We start from the raw sequence: 22,632 nt of genomic DNA, 5'->3' as shown, positions 1-22,632 counted from the left end.
TTCCATGAACATTAGCTTGTCCACCACTGTTAATCTTTTCCTGCAATGCATTGCTGTAAGACAGTATGGGCTATGTGTAAGTCATGCCTTTTGTTCGCATGACTGCTGAGCATATAGTTTCCAACATGCCCCAGAAATTCTTTGCAGTCAACACAGATGTGCCATTATTCAACAATTATTGTATAATTTTAGCCTCTTTCTGGCTGTTGGGAAGCAGTGAAGCTTTAGTTCTTTGCCCTGACCAGATTTGCATTTCTTGCACTTGTGAATCAGGTGGAGGAATCACTTTAATGATAATGTAAAATGTGACTCTTGTGCTTTATTCACTGGCATTTATGTTCAGTTGGGGACAAATGGAGAAACCCCAAGCGTTTCCGTTTTACATGTCATGTGCTGAAAGCCCCATGTCTTACTCTATTTAGGTGTTTGTAACTGAGGCTAGGAGTGAGATTTGTTTGACAGAATACAGGGGTGTTCTGTACAGTTTTCCCATAAAGATTTATTTGAACATAGGTTGCATGAAAAAAATATGGTGATTTGTTTTAAACTTGGAGGTTCAATGTATGCTTCACTTTACTCTGCTAGGAAAATAGTCCCAGGAAAGGCTAATCAACCTGAAGTTTCCTGACTTCCTCCTGAATTACCTGCTAGCTTCTTAAACTGTGGAGTTTGACTTCCTTCTGAACAAAGCTTGTGAGTGAAATGATCAGCAGGAACACTGTTTGTTGTGGTGTGAGTCTTTGGAAGCAGTTCTGTTTGTGATCAACTAGTGATTGTGCCAAAAAGATTAGTATATTCAGAATGATGACTGATACCCACTTTAAAATATTAGAAGGAAAAATGATGCTTAGTGGAAAAAGGCACACTTTTACTATGGGGCATTGAAAGTGAGGAATACTCTTGTAGCTTAATATAAGTATATTTTAAAAGTCTGAAGTGGCTTTGCGGTGCTGTTTGTTAATTTCATCTGACTTGTAGTAAACCAAGGCTGGAATTCACTTAAGCCAGTTAGGAATGTGTAACTGAGAGATACACATTTGTGACTGGTTTGTATACATGATCCGTATGTGCCACATATCCGTCTCATACCAGCAATCTCTGATGTGAGGGGGAATTGCAACAGGGCCCTGCTTCTGGCTGTTGCACCAGAGAGCAGTCATGGGAGGGGAGGAACGTCAATCAACTGCTTTCCAGGCAGCAGCTGCTACCCAGTGGGGTTTGGAAGTATGGGATATGACACACTGTGTAGCTACATAACTATGATGCATTTGTAACTGCCTTAGTGAATTGCAGTCCAAATTCATAATTGGGTTCAAAGGAAGAGGGGGTTCCTTTTAAAGGAACAGTTAAAAGGGAGCTGCGTACCTACTTCTAGTTGTGGCAAAATTCTTCCCAGTGGGTCTAGGACAACCAATTAGGAGAGGATTCTGCACAACTCCCCATATCAGCATATATGAAGTCCAGTATTCCACATGGAAATTAAATAACTTTAACAGGCCAGTGTAAAAATATCAGGAAGATTTTGCCCTCCTGTGGGTTTTTTAAAAAATATCTCCCTATATCAGGTTTTTTTTTAATTCCAGCGGAAGCCAGAAGATACATAATGTCTTCCTTTGTTGTGTCTTGATCTTGTGGCCAAACAAAACGCTACCTAAAACACAAGAGCTGCTACCCAAAATAGTGCCCCTTTTCTCGCCACGTAATAATCAAATGTGTAATTTATTTTTCTCTCTGCACCTCTGTGCCCACTTGTATCCCACCCTCCAGTGACACATGGGTCATTTGGTTCATGACTACACATTTTTTAGGAGTAGGGGGATCTCTTTTGCATTGTAACTGTATATTTATGATCGTATTTCATTCTTTTCTTAGGAGGTGGGATTTTCAATATGATATTATTCCTTTAGGAACCACTGGGCATTTAAAGTATATGTATGCTCAGCAAGAGGACGCTGGTGCTATTTTTCTATTACTTGGTTTATACATACCTAACAACGAATACCAGATGCTGTAGGCTGTATTTCAGTGGAAGGAACTGGCAGAACCACCACTAAATATTCGTTGCCTAAAAAAACTCCATGAAATTCATGGGATCGCCATAAGTCGACATGTGACTTGAAGGCACATATACATACAATATCTTGTTTCCCAGTTGCTAGCCTCACACATTCAGCATAAATTCTCTGAATTATGTTTTTTATCATTTGGAAGCACAAATTTAAGATAGTTGAATTCAGCTTTGTAAGTGTGCTCCAAATTTTTCAGGACTTATATATAAACTCCTCCGAAGGGTTGGTGATCAGACCATGTACTGAGAGATGGATGAGAGAGTACTGTTTTACAATTTTGAATTAGTCCAAAGAGTGACTTTCACAATGGTTCTTCAAACAATTTTACTACTGGTTGTTGATAACTCGTCCCCTCCCAGATTATTCTTATGCTCTTCATTATTCATGCCAGTGTTTCCATATTCAGTGTACACATGAGACTTCAGTATGTCAGTTAATAGGTTACAAATGTCAAATTAGTCTGAACATTTTCAAAAGGATACACACTAAGACAAAATTGACTTTAGGACACAGAGAAGCTCCTGTTTGAGCGCATTAGCTTGTATTCCTTTATCACACATAATTGAGATAGAAGGTTTTTTGGGGAAGTTTGGAGATATATGAAATGGTGTCACAGAAAATTTCTAAGTACACGGTGCTTGTGATGTAGGCAGAGTGAGGTGCCTTCTTAGTCCTATTTGTAATCCCTGTCCTGGATGGGAAATGTCTTCATACTTGGAGCTATCCCATGTTAACAGTTTAGCATGCCATCCCCAAGGCACCAGTAACCTACTAGTGAATAGATCTGCACATATACAGCTTTGTCAAGCTGAGAAGTACCAGAACAGGTAAACTTGTGCTATTTCCTCTATACCCCTAATTAATACAACTTGGTTTCTCTGTATTATATATATATTTTAAAGAAGTAATAGGGCACTTTAAGTCAATTATTTTAAGTACCGTGACATCCCTTCTCCTTTCCCCATCTGCACTTTAAACTCTGTGGCTATTGGTAGGTGTTACATTTGGAAGGATTTGACTTAGATGGAAAATAGCAATGAGCAATGTTAACATTGGTGTTTCACTGCTGTATCTTGCATCCTTGGAGGCAAAAGTATTGCATATTCTTTCTCCTTGGTACACCCAAACCTCCAATAGTGTGAAAGCAATACTCTGTGTGTACTTGGAGCACCACTCATTTTTAACCCAGGCATATGTTACCTAGAAGGCTGGCATGCTGTGGTGGAATGAGGATGCTAGCATTTCTAGTATACACAGAACCTTAGGTTTTAAGGGCAATTAAGATAAATATCGAGGGGATTGAAATTATCTAAATTTAAAACTAATGCACATGTATTCTTTACTTATTTTGTGTCCCAGATTTGTTTCTCTTCTATTGGGCAATAACTCACTTATTCAAACTTGGTGTGAACTAGGATGCTAGCATCTTGAATACTACCAGACAAGCAAAACATATGTAGAATGACAGAGCCAATTAGACAAGGTTCTTAAGAGTGCTATGCTATTGCCTTGCATACATGCTTTATAGTCTTATATTCTGCACATGGCCATATCCAAGATGATAGCAGGATGGAAAATCTGGACTTTGAATCATAGTTGTAATACTCCACATGATGGCACCTAATCCCACCTTCTGGAGCCTAACTGTTGATGAAATAAGTGAGAATTTGAGAAAAGGACAGTTGGAAATGTCGGATTTATGGGAAATTCTCCCATCAATTCTTTTGGAAGTTTAACATTAACTAACATGTTAAATATAGTTTTGCTCTGTGTCAGAGGAATTTGATGTTGATTTCTCTCCCTCGTTCCCAGTTAAAAGCAAACGAAACACCATCAGGCACAACATTTTAAATTATTGCTCAGTAAGTCTGAAACAGTTAAGATTTACAATGATTAATTTTCTGTTGGAGTGCTGAACCTTTCTATTTGCTTTGTATTGTAGAGCAGAATTCATACTTCAATCTTGAAGCAAGCTGAAATATAATGCAGTTTTCTGCAGTGTTTGTTAGCAGAACTGCCCAGTATATATTTTAATAACCATTTTTCAAAACCTAGGCCCGTTACATTGTTTTAGTCTCCCAATGCTCTTCATGCTCATGGAGGGAGAAAGAAAGGGAGGCAGGAGAGCTGTGATTTTGTAGGCAGGTGTTTTGGTGTGGATGGAAGGAAAATAAAATAACAATGAAAATAAAGACATGTGCAAACATATTTAAAGCAGTTTAGCAAAAACAAAACAAAACCCGAGCACCTCTCATTGAACAGCTTTAAAAATGTGAATGAAAACTTAGCAACTTGGTTAGCACTCTGAAAAAGAAATTCTATAAATGTATACTTGAAATTCTGTTTGTATTTTAAGAAGAAATGCATTTCCTCTTTAACACTGTGTAAAAGAAATGTTATGCATGTGAGTGGTTTGAGAATTAAATGGTTTAATACCCAAAGCTGGAGAACACTCTCATTTGTCCTTGTCTGATTGTAGTCTTCCCCACTGCTTCTTCAGAATAAGTCACCTTTGAGCCCAAACAGACAGGCTTCTGGCCTTTTAGGACGCATGCATCATTTAAACAGCATACCTCCAAAGTGACTCGAAGCAGCTTTATTTTGGCCTGTCTGTTTGGGCCCTTAAACTCTTGTGAGCTCTTTTGAGCTTTTTTCACAGATTGGTGATCTCTGGTCTTTCAGGAGAAAAAAATCATCCCAGCCCTCTTTACATACACCTTCACCATCAGGGGTTGCTTATATTTTGGTAGGGCCTTTCTTGGCAGCTCACCAGCCAAGTACAGCTCTTACTGTGGGAGACGGCCAAACAAAGAACAACATATGACTGATTGGTTTTCTTTGTCTTAGTCGCTATCAAGTAGTTCAAGCCCACCCTTCTTGGTTATACAGAGGCTTTTTCAGAAACCCAAAATATTACAAATGCATGATGAAGGGCAAATGATATTTTTTTTTAAAATAGCAGGCTCCAGAATTTTCATCCGTAATTTGCAAATGATTTCTAAAAAGGCAATTCCACAGAAAAGAGATTTCACCTAAACATTAGGTGACAGTAAGAGCTGTTTGACCATGGAACACACTCGCTTGGAGAGTGGTTGAATCTTTGGAGGTCTTTAAACAGAGGCTGGATGTTCCAGTATGTCCTACATGTTCCAGTATGCCCTATAGGGTAGAAATGTAGGACCAAAATGTTCATTTGAGTAACAAACAAAAAAAGGGTTCTTTTGTGGGTTTTTCGGGCTATGTGTCCATATTCTAGGAGAGTTTCTTCCTGACGTTTCGCCAGCATCTGTGGCTGGCATCTTCGGAGAATGCATTTTCTCAAGATGCCAGCCACAGATGCTGGCGAAACGTCAGGAATAAATGCTTCTAGAACATGGACACATAGCCTGAAAAACCCACAAAAAATTATGGATGCCAGCCATGAAAGCCTTCAACTTCACATTAAAAAAGAGGGGCTTTGTGTCAGGGTGACGTGTCACAATACAATAGATATAAGGAAGCACTTTTATTAGCTAGACATGGACATGCCCAGAAACAGAAGGCAAGGCCATCACAAAACAACTAATGGATTAAGAGCATGGATCAGCAACTCTGCCCATAAAGAGGATTGAGTTGATGGCTACCTCCCGTATTAACACCATGAAAGGTCTGTTGGCATTGAAGACAAGTTTGTTCAAAGGAAACGAACGGCCTGTGATCATGACTGCTGTGGCAGCCGCTGCCTCACTGCCTTCCTCATTCACCTGCCAAATGAATAAAGATACACGTCAAAATATATCATTTTTGAGTTTGAAACCACTGAAGATGCCAGTGGAAGTAAGGTTGTTTTCCAAAAAGGTCCCTACTAGAGATCATCCTCATCAGGGTTGCAATTAATTGGTTACATTATTATAGCTGAAAAGGCAACAAGATGAGAAAAACCAAATGCTTAGGGGTGGTCAAGGCATGGTTATAAGGGGAGAGTAGGACTGTAGGCCAAACCTTCTCCATTATTTCTAGGGTGAACTGTCAATAGGCTCCTGGAACAGAGACATCTTGCAATCAGACCTGACCCTGATATTTTAGCTGCAAATCCATCATTCTGTCTTTCAGCACAGGTCTTCAGTCTTAAATGAAGTTGATATTTATTTAATTACCAAAGGGCTCAGAACTATATGGAAGTGCTCTAAGAAGCCCTGCTCCCTAATTTCAAATAAAAGGGACAAATGCATGCTGTTAAAACTATTGCTAAAATACCCTTGAAAAAGAATAAACTGAGTGGTGAAATGGTTTGACAAGACTGGAAGGATCTGGATGCAAATCCTCACTCAGCGCTCACATATCGCTCACCAGGGCCAACCAATCACCACACTTTTCTTATAGGTTTGCAGTGAGTATAAAAGACTGAGGGGAGAAGCACCATGAGCTCCTGGAAAGGATAAAATAAAATGTAATACTAGATATATAACAATACAATATGTGAGATTTTAATTTGTTTGATTATGAAAAAAATTAATAAAGATATTAATTTTTAAAATGTAATACTGGATATAAAATTCATAGTTTGTCCTCTTTGGTACCCAGTTTCCAGTGTTGGGGCATCTTATGGAGAGCTCCACAGTTGCACAGCTGGACTGAATTTCATGACTACTTGTATTTTAAACTCATCTGACATTCTGTCTTTTGGTCTCTATAGCTCTATAGCACAAAAAAAGAGAAGGGGTGGATTTGGACCTGGCTTTGCTTACCTCAAGGGAGGCTTTGTGGAACGCTTCTGATACATAAAAGTTCATTTGGGATCCTGTAATTATACCTGAAAAAGACAAGACAGGTAGAAGTAAATAGAAAATGAGCAAACTGTATTTCAGGAGAATATAAAGGGCCACCAGAGTTTGATGGACGAATGAAGATATCTCTACATGTAGATATCTCTACAATTATTCTGTGACGGAAATACTCTATTCTGGAAGTCTGTCAAAAGATGATGAAGAACATACACCTGGGACAGATGACAGGTTAAGCCTCTGGCAGTGCTCTTCTTCCACAGGAAAGGGGGGGGGGTGCTGAGAGAGGCTGCAAAGGGTCAACAGTGGAGAGGAGGCAGCTATAGGGCTTTTCTGCAACTAGCTAAATGGCAGAGCCAGTTGTTAACAAATGAAATGCGGGGAAGGTCAGAAGCAGATTTTGGCCTGCAGGGTATGGTTGATGGTGTCTGATCCCCCAACTCAGAGGGACACAGGCTGGACCTCTCCAGAGGACCTTGATGGATGTTTCTATGTCGATGGTCTAAGACTCTGATCTGATGGATCATACAAACTATGCTGTTGTTGCTAACTGCTGTTAAGACAACAAGACAACTTTGACTTATGGTGGCCCTATGAACGAGAGAGCTCCAAGTCACTCTATCAACAGCCCTGCTCAGGTCTTACAGGGCCTTGGTTCCTTGATTGAGTCTAATAGTGCATCTGCACTGCAGAAATAATGCATTTTGACAACACTTTAACTGACAGGGCTTAATCCAAGCCTGTTTTTCTTACAGTGTATTTTGCATACATGTAGAACAGATAGGGTGAAAGGTTGCAGCCTTGTCTGACCCCTTTGCCAATTAGGAAATAATCTTTTTCTCCATATTCTGTTCTAACAATAGCCCCTTGTCCTGAGTACAGATTCCCCATCAGCACTATCAGATGTGTTGGCATTCCCATGTCTTTACATGGATGTTCGGGTCCCATTAAATACATCAGCGCAGGAAAATGGTGTCCTTTAGATAAAATAGCAAAGTTAAGGGTTTGCTTTATGTAATTTTGTGTATTTTTAAAATATTTTCAAGCCATGGATAAGGAATCCGTGGAATTGGAGAGCCGACTGTATTAATCTTTAACTGTATCTTTAGTTTCTGGAGGGATGTATAAGCATAGCAGGAAGTGAAAAGATATGGCCTAAATCCTCTAAAGGCACCTGATCTTGTCTAATCTTGGAAGCTAAGCAGGGTCAGGTTAAGTACTTGGATGGAAGACCATCAATGAATACTAGGGGCTGTATATATTGCACATGAAGGAACTGCCAAAACTACCTCTGAGTGTCCCTTGCCTAAGAAAACTATATGTCAACAGGCGATTTGAAGACACATACATACCAGTGAGAAGATACAGGCAAATATAGGTACAGAGACAATATGATCAGCAAAATGGTGTTGCAGATCATGAAAAAGTGAAAATTGAAGCTTAAACTGTATGTGTGCTACAAGAAAATCAGTCAGCCTAAAGTGTCTGCATAACAACTGTGTCTAGAAATCCACAAATACTTGGACAACTTCAACAGGAAAGAAGAAATGGTGAAAGTAAACAAAGTTTGGCTACCAGTCATGAAAAACACAAAAATCAAAACTCAAGCAAACTAACACCAACCAGGCTCAAGGGGTTTCTCTGCAAACAACGGATTACCAATTAAATAGACGCAAATTCCCCTCCCCATAACACACCTCCAGGCTCTGCCATTCAACACAATGCAACACGCAAGTATCTCTGTCATTAACATAGAACCACTTCTCCCAAGAGTCCCACAGGTATATATACTCCACACACTTCCATGCCTCCAGCCTCTGAAGATGCCAGCCACAGATACAGGCAAAACATCAGGAATAAATTTGTCCAGAATGCAGCCACATAGCCCGAACCACCAGAGTCTGAGACTTTCAGTTATTACAACATTTGAGGTTTTTAAAAACTAGATGCCAGATTCAGATCTAAGCCTAGCTAAATTGATTGGGATCACTGCATACCCGCCAACTGTCCCAATTTGACAAAGACAGTTCTAATTAATCCCTGTCATCTCACTTTTTCAGTTGCTTTTAAAATGTCTGTTTCTCTCTCTTCCTTCAGCTTACCTCAATTGCGGCCAACTGAATTTTAAAGTACAAAGGTAGTTTGCATCAATTAACCCAACAATGAAGGAAAGGAGAGGAGGGAGCAGAGTCTTGCCCATCCCAGTTGGCCCAGGCAAAAACAAATTGCTGCAATCTCTCCTAGCTTGTGCCATCTTTACCACACTCTGGTGTAGATTTTCCACTTTTTTTGTCCTGGTTTTCATCTATGAAATGAAGGATACGCCACTCGTTGGCTGCAGAGAGGCACCCTCATGCCATCAGCTGGGTTCAGGTGTGGAGGAGGTGTGGAGGAGGAAGGAAGAGCTCAGCAAAAGAAAAGAGAGGATGATGTCAAGACTTTAGGCTGCAGTCCTATTACCAAGAGGGAGTAAAATGTGAGGCAATTCATGAAACTTCTCTATGTATCTTTTGTCCAGATGCAACTGGAGTTTCTGCAGCTGATAATATGAAGTATTGTGATAGGAGGGAAGGGAGAGAGAGAGAGAATAAAAATTGGGGTTGGAAGCTCCCAGGCACCATCTAGCTGCAACTGCACAGTCTGTAAAAGGAAACAGTCACCATCCTGGACACTGTAGATCAAGGAGGGCAATGGCTGATCCTTTCTTCAGGCTGTGTGGTCTCATTAAGAGGGGGGCCAGGAGCTCTCTGACCCCCGGCACTAGCTGAGAATTATACAGTTGGAACTAGCGGAAGCCCAGCTAAGATATTTTTGTATGGGTTTCCATTCCACCAGTAGATAAACAGGATATTGGCTTATATTATATCAAAACAGTAAAAAAGGGAAATAAAAGGACTGAAGGTGTTTTGGGCCAGGGGCCATTATGTAATTTCAAAAATGCAGAAAATGTAATTTTCAAATTAAAATAGAAATGTATTTCAGGAGTCATGCATTTGTACAGGTCTATGTACAGGTTTGCACTAGGCAGCAGCAACAACAATGACAACAACAACAACATGGATTCTTCAGGACTGACCTGGCAGACTGGCATGTTCAGGGTCAAAGAGATCCTTCAATCCCATTTGTTGTAGTTTTTCCTTCAGGCTGAAGCTGTCTTCTATTTGGAAGCGGGGCAAATGCACTGACAGAGAGACCTCCTTCAGGGAGTTCAGCCACCCTTCCAATATATCTGATGTCAGCTCCTGTTCCACCTGAGCCAGACGTGTGTGCATAAAGGGCAAGATGAGGACCATAGTAATATCATCCCCTTTGTAGGGCAGCTCCAGCACCTGCACCTGGGACCCTGGAATGGAGGCATAGCGGAAGGAAGCTTCCTGATACATTGTAGGCACTTGGCAGGAATCTGAAGGTGTTTTGAAAAATAGTTCTGCCTTTGTGTTTTCGATGGGGAACTTGGATTTCCAGTGGCCCTGTGACAGAGCAAAAGAAAATAGAACATTCAGACCAAAACATTCAGATCACTGGACTGCCCTGTGCAACTCAGTTCAGTTCAATTGTTACCTGTGTCATACAAACTCATGCCCTATTAGGAAATTGCTAAAAGTGTGGGGGAAGGATACCCCTCCTGGATCTATATCACAACTACTAGCACAGATTACGTCCTAAACAAAAATACCTAAAGATTTGTGGGGAACGCCACTCACAACTCCACACTGTGTATACAGGATGATTGGATAATACAGATTAAGAAATTGGTTGTGCTCATGTTCAAACAGCATAAGCAGACACCCCTAGAAAATGAAGCCGAAGGCTTTCATGTCTGGCATCCATACTTTTTTGTGGGTTTTTTGGGCTATGTGGCCATGTTCTAGAAGAGTTTCTTCCTGACGTTTTGCCAGCATCTGTGGCTGGCATCTTTAGAGAAAGATGCTGGTGAAACGTCAGGAATAAACTCTTCTAGAACATGGCCACATAGCCCAAAAAACCTACAAAAAACCCTAGAAAGATTTGGACACACAAATTAATCTTCTCCATCAATTTGTACTGAAGTGTACACTTATACTGGTGACCTTGGTCTTCCAGATGTTTTGGACTTCATCACCCAGAATTCCTGATTGTTGGCCAAGCTGGCAGAGACTTCTGGGAGCTGAGGTTCAAAACATCTGGAGGACCAAAGTTTGGGAACCATTGACTTATACCATGCAAGGTTGTGCAGAGATCCATCCAACTTTCATGAATGGGTCTTCCCCTCTGTCTTCTCCAACCTCACAGTGTTCCAGACAATGGCTCATGGGGGACAGAGTGGGCAAACCTGGCAGAGAGCTCTAGAAAGCACTAGGGCTCAAGCTTGGCATGAAGCAGGTATACTTTAACTGGGCCTGGAGGCTGTAATCTGAATTTTAAAAAAACAAAAAAACACAAGATTTCCCCTCTTCCAGCACAGAGCTGTGCAACAAGGCTCTCTTTAAGAATAGAATGGGGAGATTGGCACAATTTTTTCTAGAACTGGTAGTCAGAAAGACAGAAAATGCGGTTTCTTCTTCTGTGACACGTTCTCTAAAGGACACAAGTCCCAGAGTCCCTTCAGCCCTGTGCAAGCTTTCATAATGCCTGTCCTCCTTAAATATCTGTCCGCACTGGGCCTGCTCCCTCACTTCCTGTCCTTACTGTTTTGAGTGGTCAAGTCTAAAGACAAGTGGCCAAGTCCAAAGCTGTGGCATCCCTGCCTGGGGTGTCACCCAGTGTGGAGGTGGAGCTTCGAAAGATGGGCCAAAAGGGTGCCCACCACACTAGCCCTGTGCCATTCTACTCAGGAGAAGGTGGCATGGTGTGGGGGGCACTTTCTCTAGGGAGAAAGTCACAGCTGGAGAAGGAGGAATAGAAGCAGGTGTGTGCACATATCCTTGCTGGCTGCTGCATCCCAAACGTCCAGGAAAAAATCCTGGGACAGAGGAGGAGGAGGAGGAGGAGGAGCATTCACATACCCTTTCCAGGTGCTCCATCCTGGGCTTTTTCCCTGGAGAGGAAGCTCCAGACAGAGCGGTCTGCAAGGGTACATGTCTGCTCCTCCTCCTCCTTCTTTCTGTCACAGGCATTTTGGAGCAGCCAAAAAAAGGGGGGGAGGGTCCAACTGGGTGTCACCCCTCTTCTTGGTGTCACACAGTGTGGCTTGAAACCCCTCTCAACCCTCCCAGTGACATCACTGGACTAATGTTTCCTTCAGTGTGATTAGAGCTCTCATTTTGTTTAGGAACCTTGATTTTTCAGGGTCCTGAGTTACATGAAAAGTTCTGCTCATGTTCAGATGAACAACAACTAAGAAGCAGAGCCCTCCCTCCAGTCCATCTAGTGCCATCCAGCCATGGAGGGAGAAATTCAGCCCAGCTCCATCAAGCCTGGCCTAGATTAAGAAGCAGAGCCCTCCCTCCAGTCCATCTGCCTTGGTCCAGGCCTCAGAGGGAAAGAAGAAATGCTGGACCTGATCCCTTTCCCCGCCACCACCATTCCCTTCTCCTTTTGTGTCATGTCTTTTTAGATTGTAAGCCTGAGGGCAGGGAACCATCTAATGAAAAATAATTATAATTGTAAGCTGCTCTGAGAGCCTTTAGGGCTGAAGGGCAGGGTATAAATACTGTAAATAAATAAATAATAACAAATAACTCTTCAGAACTCCCTGTCAACATGGGGCAGTGAGGAACTGACTCAGGAGAAGCTCTGGCACATACAGTATGGACGCTGAGCACTGGGGCAAAGTGCAACAGCCCCATTCTCATCCCCATTACAAGCTCAGACAGGCTGCATCTGCACTGCAAAAATAAAACAATTTGAAGTCAAAGGCTTTCATGGCCAGCATCCATAGTTTTTTGTGGGTTTTTCGGGCGATGTGGCCATGTTCTAGAAGAGTTTCTTCCTGATGTTTTGCCAGCATCTGTGGCACAACAAACTACAGTTCCCAGAATTCCATAACATTGAGCAATGACAGTTAAAGTGGTGTCCAATCAGATTATTTTTGCAGTGCAAATTCAGCTGCCATTACCCAAACAGCAACTGAAGACAATTGCATAATGATCAGTAAAGGAGTCTCCAGAGCACAGCTAACTGGCTTACTTGATCCCAAGGAAAAGAACAATGGCTAAAAAGCCATTGTTACTCATGTATAAATGTTTAAAAAGTAAGTCAGTTCAGCCAGAAATAATATTCATACACCTTTTATAATTCACATTCTATAGTGTATTTTTCATACCTTAAAGTAGATGGTATTGATGAGTACCAAAACTGTGGTGGTATCAATGCCTCCTTCTGGAATCACTTCCATTATGTGTTTCTCTGTTTTATTTGCCACCCAGTTGTTAATGAATGCTCTAGACAAGTCTGGCTTCTCCTAAAAACAGGCAGCATGAGGGGAGGAAGAATGAAATCTCACAAGTGTCATCAAAAGAACAAATAATATAAAAAGAAGAAGAGGAGGAGGTGATGTCACCAAAAGCTCTAAGAGGACAACTTCTGTAAAATCTGAAATTGTACCTGACAAACAATTTGCATATTCTGTCCTCTGATTTTGCTAATTCTGTCCTCCACAGACTATTTCGCAGCAATGAAGAATTAAAGACAAACCCACCAACCTTTGGGGGGGGGGGGGAATCAGTGGCTGACAAGAACCAGTTTCCTATTGGTAATACACATAACCTGAGATTATGCAACTCTAAATCCTTTTCAGGATGTTGCAGAAAGGTGTTCAAGTGGTGTGTGTACTGGCTACAACTGCCAACCATTCAAAAATGTTCTCTGGCTTTTCTTCGTGAACGAAGATTCAGGAAGAACTTATCCCATGCTTTCTACAAGCGCGTTGATGACTAAAAAGGCCAATCCGAGATAAACAAGTCCGGTTGCAGAAAGCACAGCAGAATGTCTCCTTGGTTGATATTTCCAAGTTGTAGTTCTTTCTGTGTTTCTCTTCGAGACTCATTCGGCATGAGTTTTCGAAAAAGGCTGCAGCGTCATGGATTGTGCGTCTCCATGCCTCCCGGTGTGAGGCCAGGGCAGACCATTGTTGGTGATCAATTTGGCCAAGCCTGAGACGTTGTTTCAGGGAGTCCTTGTATCTCTTCTTTGGGGCACCCCTCTTACGCTGACCTGTGGCGAGTTCACCGTAGAATACTATTTTTGGGAGGTGATGGTCCTTCATCCTAGAAATGTGTCCTGCCCAGTGCAGCTGCGTCCTCAATAGCATGGCCTCAATGCTGGTGGTCCCTGCTTGCTCAAGGACAGCAACATTTGTCACATAGTCCAGTGTATGTTTAGAATTGTGCGTAAACAGCGCTGATGAAAGCGTTCAAGGAGTCGTAGGTGTTGGCGATAGGTGACCCATGTTTCAGACCCATAAAGGAGAATAGACAGTACAATGGCTCTATACACAAAATATACAGCCCAGCAAAAATTAAATTAAAAACCCAAGGAAATTCAGGCAGGGTAGGGGTTTTTTTTCTATATAAAATGGTATTTAATAAATATTTAATAAAACCTTTGCAACATTCTTGGGAAAAAGGCAGCCTAGCTGAAGCACAATGGAAGATACCAAGGTAGTTAGGAAGGAGTTTGGAGGGAATCCACAGACATGCTGCATTTGAGGAATATGGAGGGGGGGGGAGTTGAAGTTGCCAATACAGGCAGACCTCAATTAACAAAATAGATGTATTCTTCAACATTACTTCATTAACAGAATATTTGGTGCCAGAGTAGAAATAGCACGGAAAGAATAATCAGTATGTTTCATTTCAGTTTTTATTCCAAACTAACAGTATGCACATCAGTGGCATCACTAGGGCTGGAGTCACCCGGTGCGGTAAATCATTGACCTCCTCCCATATACCACACCCATACAGAATCCTTAGTAATGTTTTTGTACTAATTTATTCTTAAATTGTAATTTCCATGTATCTCTGAATAGCTGTGACATAAACAACTAGCAAAATTAAAATTATACCCTTAAATTACAAAATCATGCACATAGAGTAAAGGCGTTTACATATACAGAGTTTCATGTGGTTAAAGCGAACATTTGATAAAATGTGATGTGCTCAAGAAAATTTTTAAAAATCAATTTTTAAAAAAATGAGCCTCACCCCACTTACACCATCTCTTCAACATTTTAAAGAGATACAGGCAAATGCCACAGGTTGTTCTGCCAAAAGGCAGATGTCTGAGGAGCTATGGTGTCACCCCCTTTTAGGGTATCACCTAGTGTGGTCCACATCCCCCAGACCCCCTTGTAATGCCACTGGTGCACATGTGAAATGAAACAACCAGGTCAGGTAAGCCTAATATAAGTAAATAAAAACATTTTGAACCTCCTATAGACCACTTGAAAGTTTCTCCCAAAATGCTTCTAGGCATTCCCCCCCTTCCTTTCACTAGCTTCTGCTTTTGTTTTGATTTCCTTTTTTGGTGGCCAAACATAGCTCTATGCTTATTTTTAACATGCTAGGGGCAGCTGATGAGGAAGGTTAATTCGCTTCCTGTCTTTCTCTGTGTTTCCTGTTCCTTGTACACTCAGCAAGGAATTCTAGAGGGAGCTGTTGTTACTTTGCCAGTTGTAGGTGGGCACACATCTAGAGGAGGATTGGCTAAAAAGGTTCCCATTTCGCCCCACCTCAGGCTTTATTGCATAGTTTACCACTGACACTCTGTTGCAAATCAGTAACTAAACGTCTGTGTTTCTTCCATTCTTCACCCGACTCCCAATTCCAGTGTGTGTAAAAAAACAAACAAACTTCCAGCTAAATAGAGGATTAGGAAAAAAAGTGGTGGAGAGACAAAGACTTTGTAAAAAGGAGCTTCTTTGTCAGAGGCTTTGTTATCTGAGGTATGCTTGCAGTGAGTACACCAGTAAGTATCCTGCAATTACTACCTAAGTAATTCAAGATAAAGGTAAAGGTAGTCCCTTGACATACATGTCTAGTCGTGTCCAACTGTAGGGGGCACTGTTCATCTCTGTTTCTAAGCCAAAGAGGACTGCTCTGGTGATCATGTGGCTTCACTGAACGCTGTTACCTTCTCACTGAAAAGTGGTACCTATCTATCTACTTGCATGCTTTTGAACTGCTAGGTTGGCAGAAGCTGGGAATCATCCTGTTCAGAGAAGCCTTCCCAGGCATTGCATAATTGTCGCTTACTATTTGATGTTCTTTTGGTGCCTGTTTATCAAACCATTTCCTGTATTGCTATGTACTGTATATGCATTATCCTACTTGAGAGTATGTATTTTCCCTGGAAGAAGATTAACCATCCATTATGAAGCCAAGCCCTCCCTCCAGTCCATCTGCCTTGGTCCAGGCCTTGGAGGTAGAGAGGAACTGCTGGACCTCTTACCTTTTCCCTCCACCACTCCCTTCTCCTTTTGTGTCATGTCTTTTTAGATTGTAAGCCTGAGGGCAGGGAACCGTCTAATTAAAAAGATTGCATGTACAGCGCTGTGTAAATTTACAGCGCTTCATAAATAAAGGTTAATAATAATAATAATAATGACAGCAGATTTATTCACTGCTCTTAGCACCAGCAATCTAGCACATTTATGACTCACCTTGAAATTTAGTGGCCAGAGTTTGGCTCCATAAACGACCTCACTTATATTTTGGTAGGTTTCATTGAAAACGAGGGATTTCTCCCCAAAGAGTCGGTTGGCCGATATCAGTTCCGAGGATTTGTTGATTTTCTTGTAAAGTCGGCAGTTCAGTTTGGCAAAGAAGAAGTGGATCTGATCTGAAGTCTTCGCTGAAATAGTGTCAAACTTAAAAACCTGGAGAAGCACAAACCAGAAAGGCGGTTGGGACCTTTTTTGGGGATCTCAGAAAGATAGCAGGTTCTTGAATACAACTGCCATGGAGCCAGATTAATTCACTGCAGCACTTGAACAGAAAAGGGTACAATTTCATATTAAAACAACAGTTTGCTTTCCTCCCTTTCGTGAGGAGAGTTTAAGGGAATCCTAGACATGTGCAAGAAAACCAACTTAGCCAAATATGAGATTTGCCAAAGGATGTAGGAAGCCTAGAAAATTCAGCGAAGAACATGCTCTTTCCCTACTTGACTCTAAAGCCACTGCACTCACTCTGGCCATGGGTCTTATGTGAGAATGAGTGTAAGTAATATCAGGAGAGACAGGGAGGGCACAACCACCAGCAAGTTATCTTGAAATTAAAATAAATACTATTGAAATAAATAAGAGCTGAGTAAGGGTCCTGAATATTGAACATATCTTGTAAGCCTCAGAATTAGGTATGCCACGCCTCCTGATTTGCTCCAGAAAAATTGTCAGGATCCATAGCCATACAGAGAAGAAACCTCCTTTACTTTTGGTGATGGAGAGCTTGTGATTAAGAGTCAAAATAGACAGGACACACTCTCTCAGATAATGTGGGAGAAGATAGGATTTCCCCCATTCCACGGATAACTAGAAAAGTGTAGGGGATGCTTATTCCCTAGAATTAATTGATTTGACCTCAGGTTTAGAAATCTGAATGTGGGGGTCTGGGGAGGTGGAATCAGGATGCTCTGGGTAATAATCAAGATACAACATAGCATTTCCATTTCCAATGAGAACCATTTCCAATGAGAAAATACATTATAGTCAGTTACCTGAAGACATATTTGATTTTATTTTGCTGTCCCTTTACCTGCACATATACAAGTTTAGCCATGCCCACCCCTGAACTTGGTGGCTAAACAAAAGCTAAGCTAAACTGAGGGTTGGAGTCAGATTATTTCACACTTTTATGACAAAAAAAGTTAAAAGGATCGATGTTGTTCTTCAAGTCATTTCTGACTTATGGGGCTTTTTTGGCAAGTTTCTTTAGAGGGGGTTTGCCATTGCTATCCTCCAAGGCTGGGAGAGTGTATATTGCCCAAGGTCACTAAGTAGGTTTACATGGCTCAGCCAGGATTCAAACCCTGGTTTCCAGAGTCATAGTGCAATGCTCAAATCACTATACCATGCTGGTTACCCAATATGGGGATATAGGCCTGGGACAGATGGGCACTTTGTGGTGTGGTGGTGGCGCAACTAGGATTAGGGACCGTGTGGCAACCGCACGGTCCCTAACTGTAGCATGGACTAACAGGGCTATAATGGTGGTGCCATGTGTACATGGGCGCCACCATTATGATGTACATTATGACTTGCTGTGCATAACCTTAGGAACTCTGCATGGGACAGACAGACGTGAAACAATCAAGCAACCAGAAAACATCCCCACATTACCGTCATGAGCTGTTGAAGGGTGTTGCCACAGGCCCCTAACTTGGTCATGGCAAAGGCTGTGGAGATACTGATGGGTGACATGAAGATGTTCTCATTGGCATTCTTGGAGCTGATCAGGTTCTTGTAGAAAATGGCAGCAAAGCGGGAATTGGCCTTGGACAGCTCCCAGACACGGGGGTTGGTAAAGGTGGGGATTGTTTCTGGATCGGAACCAGAGCCTGGACCCTCTTGTGATTTCTTCTCAGGATCACGGTAGATGCAGATTGGATTTACAGGGATATCTTTCGGCTTGGCAGTACATATATCCTCCACTAAGCGGTGCTGAGTGGCTACAGGAGACCACACACAGATGAGAAATAGCAGTAGGAGCTGCATCTTCCTATAAATGGTGGTTAGAGAATAAAAACAGATATGAAGAAGAAAATAAACACACAATGAAACACCCCCCCACACACACACTTCTCACTAAAAAGGCCAAACAAAGCTTAATGGAGAAGAGTTGCCATGATACGGGAAAGCTTTAACTATTTAAATATCTTCATTGTTTAAAGTTATATAACTCATCCATGGTCATTACATTCGTTTTCTTGATCTTCAACTGTAAACTTATATTTATACTTTTCCCCTTGACTTTCTTCAGTAATAGTCCCAGGTCTTTGTTATTTCCTGCAAGTAGTATGATGTCACCTGCATATTTTAAATCATTGATGCTCCTTCCTCCAATTTTCATGCCTCCTTCCTCCCAGTCTGATCCTGCTGTACATTTTATATGTTCAGCATACAAGTTAAACATTTGCCTGACCCCCTTGCTAACAAAAACATTTTGCTCCTCCATATTCTGTCCTAATGGTAGCCTCTTGTCCCGAGTACAGGTTACAGGATAATCAAATGTTGTGGCACACCCATGACTTGAAGAGCAATCCATACTTTCCCATGATCTACATAATCAAAGGCTTTGCTATAAATCTATAAAGTACAAGCTGATCTACTTGATCTTTGCTATCATGTACAAGCACAAGCTGTTACATCCATTTTAAATAAGCTGTACCCTCCCTTTGTTTTTAGTGAAAGTAGCTATAAATTTTGCAGTTGTTTTCTGGCCATCTGTCGGGGATGCTTTGATTTAGATTTCCTGCATGGCAGGGGGTTGGACTGGATGGCCCTTGTGGTCTCTTCCAACTCTATGATTCTATGATTCTGCTTTAAAAAGTTTTAACACAGAACAGGAATCTCTTACCTCCTTCTTGTCCTTCTCTCCTGTGAAATATGACAAGCACAAGCCTGGTGTGTGTGCTTTAAAGGAAGATTATCCCAATCAACCAGTTGGAAGATTTTCTGGCTCAGTTTTCTGCTTTCTGCCAGAGCCGAAACAAGGACAGGGGAGGGAAAAGGGATTGAGAAGGCCATAAAGATCAAAGGCAAATGACCTTTAAATCAGGTTATGCAAATAGTGGAGCAAAGCAATGTTTAAGTTGAGAGCAGTTTTAATGTTCAACTTGGTGATACCAAATTGCAGAGCTCAATAATGCTGAAGAACTGGCAATGGGGAACAGTCATTTCAGAAGTAAGCTCTCTGCTTTGGCCACAAAATGTGTGCTGCAGTGGACCGAGCCCCTTATCATGTTGCTGCAATTTGGTCAACACTAATGTCTTCACGAGGCAAAAAAGAGCAAAGGAAAGAGCACTCAGCAGACCCGCTCTCTTTAAGGGCCCTGGCATTAGAATTACAACTCTGACTAAAACCCTATAACAAAAGTACTTCTTGTTTCGGTGGGCTGAGGACAGGATGAGGAGGGATCTAGGTGGAGTACCATAAGGTGTGGGTAAAACTGATACAGTCCGACTCTACTAGTAGTATCAGCTATACTACTTTAACAGTCGTACTATGATATTCCAGGGGGTACGGAGAAATGTACTGTGGGGCTGGGATGGGGTTTCTAATAATGTCCAGCCAAACTTCCAGCGTTTCACAAAACTATAACCCCACAATTCAGGCGTAAAGTGTGAGGGCAAATTATACTTATATACTTATAGTCCAAATGTTCTTAAGAATTTCTATCCCACTCCTCAAAAATATTTAGGAGATGGTTTATAAAGGTAACAGTTTCCTCTTAGACATGACTATCAAGTTGTGACCAACCATACGGGGCAGTGTCCATCTCCGTTACGTAGCCAAGGGAGCCAGCATTGTCAAAGACAACTCTGTGGTCATGTGGCCAGCATGACTTAATGCAGAGGTGCCACCAAAGTGGTACCTAGTCATCTACTTGCACTTTTACATGCTTTTGAACTGCTAGGTTGGCAGAAGCTGGGACTAGTGATGGGAGCGCACTCCATCCTGTGAGACTTGGGTCTCAAACTGCTGATCTGCCAATCCTGTGATCATCAGAGTCAGCATGTTAACCACTAAGCCACATAATAAAAATAGTCAATGTGCCAATGCAGCATACCTGTTAAAACAGTAAAGTGCCTACTTTGTTACTACTTTCACAGGTTTCTGGTGTGTACTGAATTTGTAATAAGCTTCAGAGTTTACTTGCCAATGACCCAACTGTAACAATCCTGCCTTACTGGGAAACAAATTCCAGAATTAATACTGGGATAGAGTGGATCTGTAAATATATTTTGTCTTTTAGAAGTGAGGTTTCATGTAACAGCAGAGGTTTCTAGTTGGTGGCATTTAACATGAAAAATATGCTGAGTTCTATGAGTTCTTTGACAGTTCAGAAATTATTTGCATTTACTAAACTAACATACTATGAGAGCCAGCATGGTGCAGTGATTTGAGCATTGGATAATGACTGTTAAGACCAAGGTTTGAATCCCTTTCTGGCCATGGAAACCCATGGGGTTACTTTGGGTAAGGCATACTCTCTCAGCTTCAGAGGAAGGCAAAAGCAAACCCCCTCTGCTTGCCAAGAAAACCCAGCAACAAATTCACTTTAGGACTGCCATAAGTCAGAAACAACTGGCACAAGGCAACAAACAACAATGAAAATACTGGGTAAGGTCACCCCATAGTTAGAAATACTCAAAGAGAAGGGAGGTCATGGTGCATGGGAGTTTCTTAAAGGTGACATATTAAATTCCAATGAGAAAGAAAAGTGGGAACTGTCTAAAGAAACCAGGATAGATATACAAAGAACTTAAAAGAGACGTGTAGGAAAAAGAAAAAGGGGGAAATCATTGAGGAGGAATACAAACAAATAGCCAGAACATATAGGGGGAAGTCAGAAAAGCTAAAGCTCAGAATGAGCTCAGGTTTGTCCAAAAGATTAAAAATAATAACTATAAATTATAAGATGATTGACTGATTGATTGATTGACTGATTGATTATATATTCGCAGCAAGAGGAAGAACAAAGATGACAGAATTGGGGGCATACTTATCAAATTTGTAGATGACACTAAAGTAGGAGGCGTAGCTAACACCCCAGAGGGCAGGATCAAAATTCAAAATGACCTGAATAGAGTAGAAAGCTGGGCCAAAGCTTAACAAAATGAATTTCAACAGGGAGAAATGTAAAATACTGCACTTATGGCAGAAAAATGAAATGCATACATATAGGATGGGGGACACCTGGCTGAATGAGACTATGTATGAAAGGGATCTAGGAGTCCAAGTAGACCACAAGTTGAACATGAGTCAACAGTGTGATGCGGCAGCTAAAAAGGCCAATGCAGTTTTAGGCCATATCAATAAAAGTATAGTGTCTAGTTCAAGGGAAGTAACAGTGCCACTCTATTCTGCTTTAGTCAGGCCCCACCTGGAATATTGTGTCAAGTGCTGGGCACCACAATTCAAAAAGGACATTGAGAAACTAGAGCGTGTCCAAAGGAGGGCGACTAAAATGGTGAAGGGTCTGGAAACATGTCCTATGAGGAACGACTTAGGGAGCTGGGGATGTTTAGCCTGGAGAAAAGAAGGTTACGTGGTGATATGATAGCCCTGTTTAAATATTTGAAGGAATGTCATATTGAGGAGGGAGCAAGCTTGGTTTATGCTGCTCCAGAGAACAGGACCCAGAATGATGGATGCAAGCTACAGGAAAAGAGATTCCAGCTCAACATTAGGAGGAACTTCCTGACAGTAAGGGCTGTACGACAGTGAAACAAACTCCCTCAGAGTGTAGTGGAGTCTCCTTCCTTAAAGGTCTTTAAACAGAGGCTGGCTGGCCATCTTTCGGTTATGCTCTGATTGAGAGTTCCTGCATGGCAGGGGGTTGGACTGGATGGCCCTCTTCCGATTTTATGAAAGAAATGGCAGGGCCACTGCAGAGATGGTGAGATGCTAGCAGAGGGCAAATAAGGCTGAATTGTTTCATACCTTCTTTGCTGCACAGATCCTCATGTAGCTGGCTCACCCCAAACCAGTTATGCAGCCATCCATGTAAGTGATGCCTTCACACTTCAAGGGATGGGTTGCCCACACTCCAGTCAGGCGGCAGAGATAGAGGCCCTCCAAGCGATCCTAGAATATGAGCCCCTTAACTATTCCCTAGCCATATATACCGGTTTGGACTGGACTGCCAATAACTGTAAA

The 22,632-nt window shown here is 41.7% G+C and overlaps 1 protein-coding gene across 1 annotated transcript; it reads right to left on the bottom strand.

Moving 5' to 3' along the window:
• Positions 1-5,559: 5,559 nt before the first annotated feature.
• On the bottom strand, positions 5,560-19,386 carry LOC149316647 (antithrombin-III-like). Its single transcript, XM_089518743.1, has 7 exons — positions 19,327-19,386; positions 18,090-18,468; positions 16,413-16,628; positions 13,077-13,214; positions 9,909-10,302; positions 6,797-6,861; positions 5,560-5,812 (listed from the first exon to the last, which is right to left on the bottom strand). The coding sequence occupies exons 2-7, from the start codon at positions 18,462-18,464 to the stop codon at positions 5,639-5,641; spliced, it is 1,362 nt and encodes a 453-aa protein (XP_089374869.1). The 5' UTR covers positions 18,465-18,468; positions 19,327-19,386; the 3' UTR covers positions 5,560-5,638.
• Between the last annotated feature and the right edge of the window lie 3,246 nt (positions 19,387-22,632).

Source organism: Sceloporus occidentalis, unplaced genomic scaffold (genome assembly GCF_023333645.1).
Source record: "Sceloporus occidentalis isolate IW3139 unplaced genomic scaffold, rSceOcc1.0.p SCAF_3, whole genome shotgun sequence".
Taxonomy (NCBI): Eukaryota; Metazoa; Chordata; class Lepidosauria; order Squamata; family Phrynosomatidae; genus Sceloporus; species Sceloporus occidentalis.
Note: the sequence above shows the minus strand (reverse complement) of the source record. Positions and strands in the feature narration are given on the sequence as shown.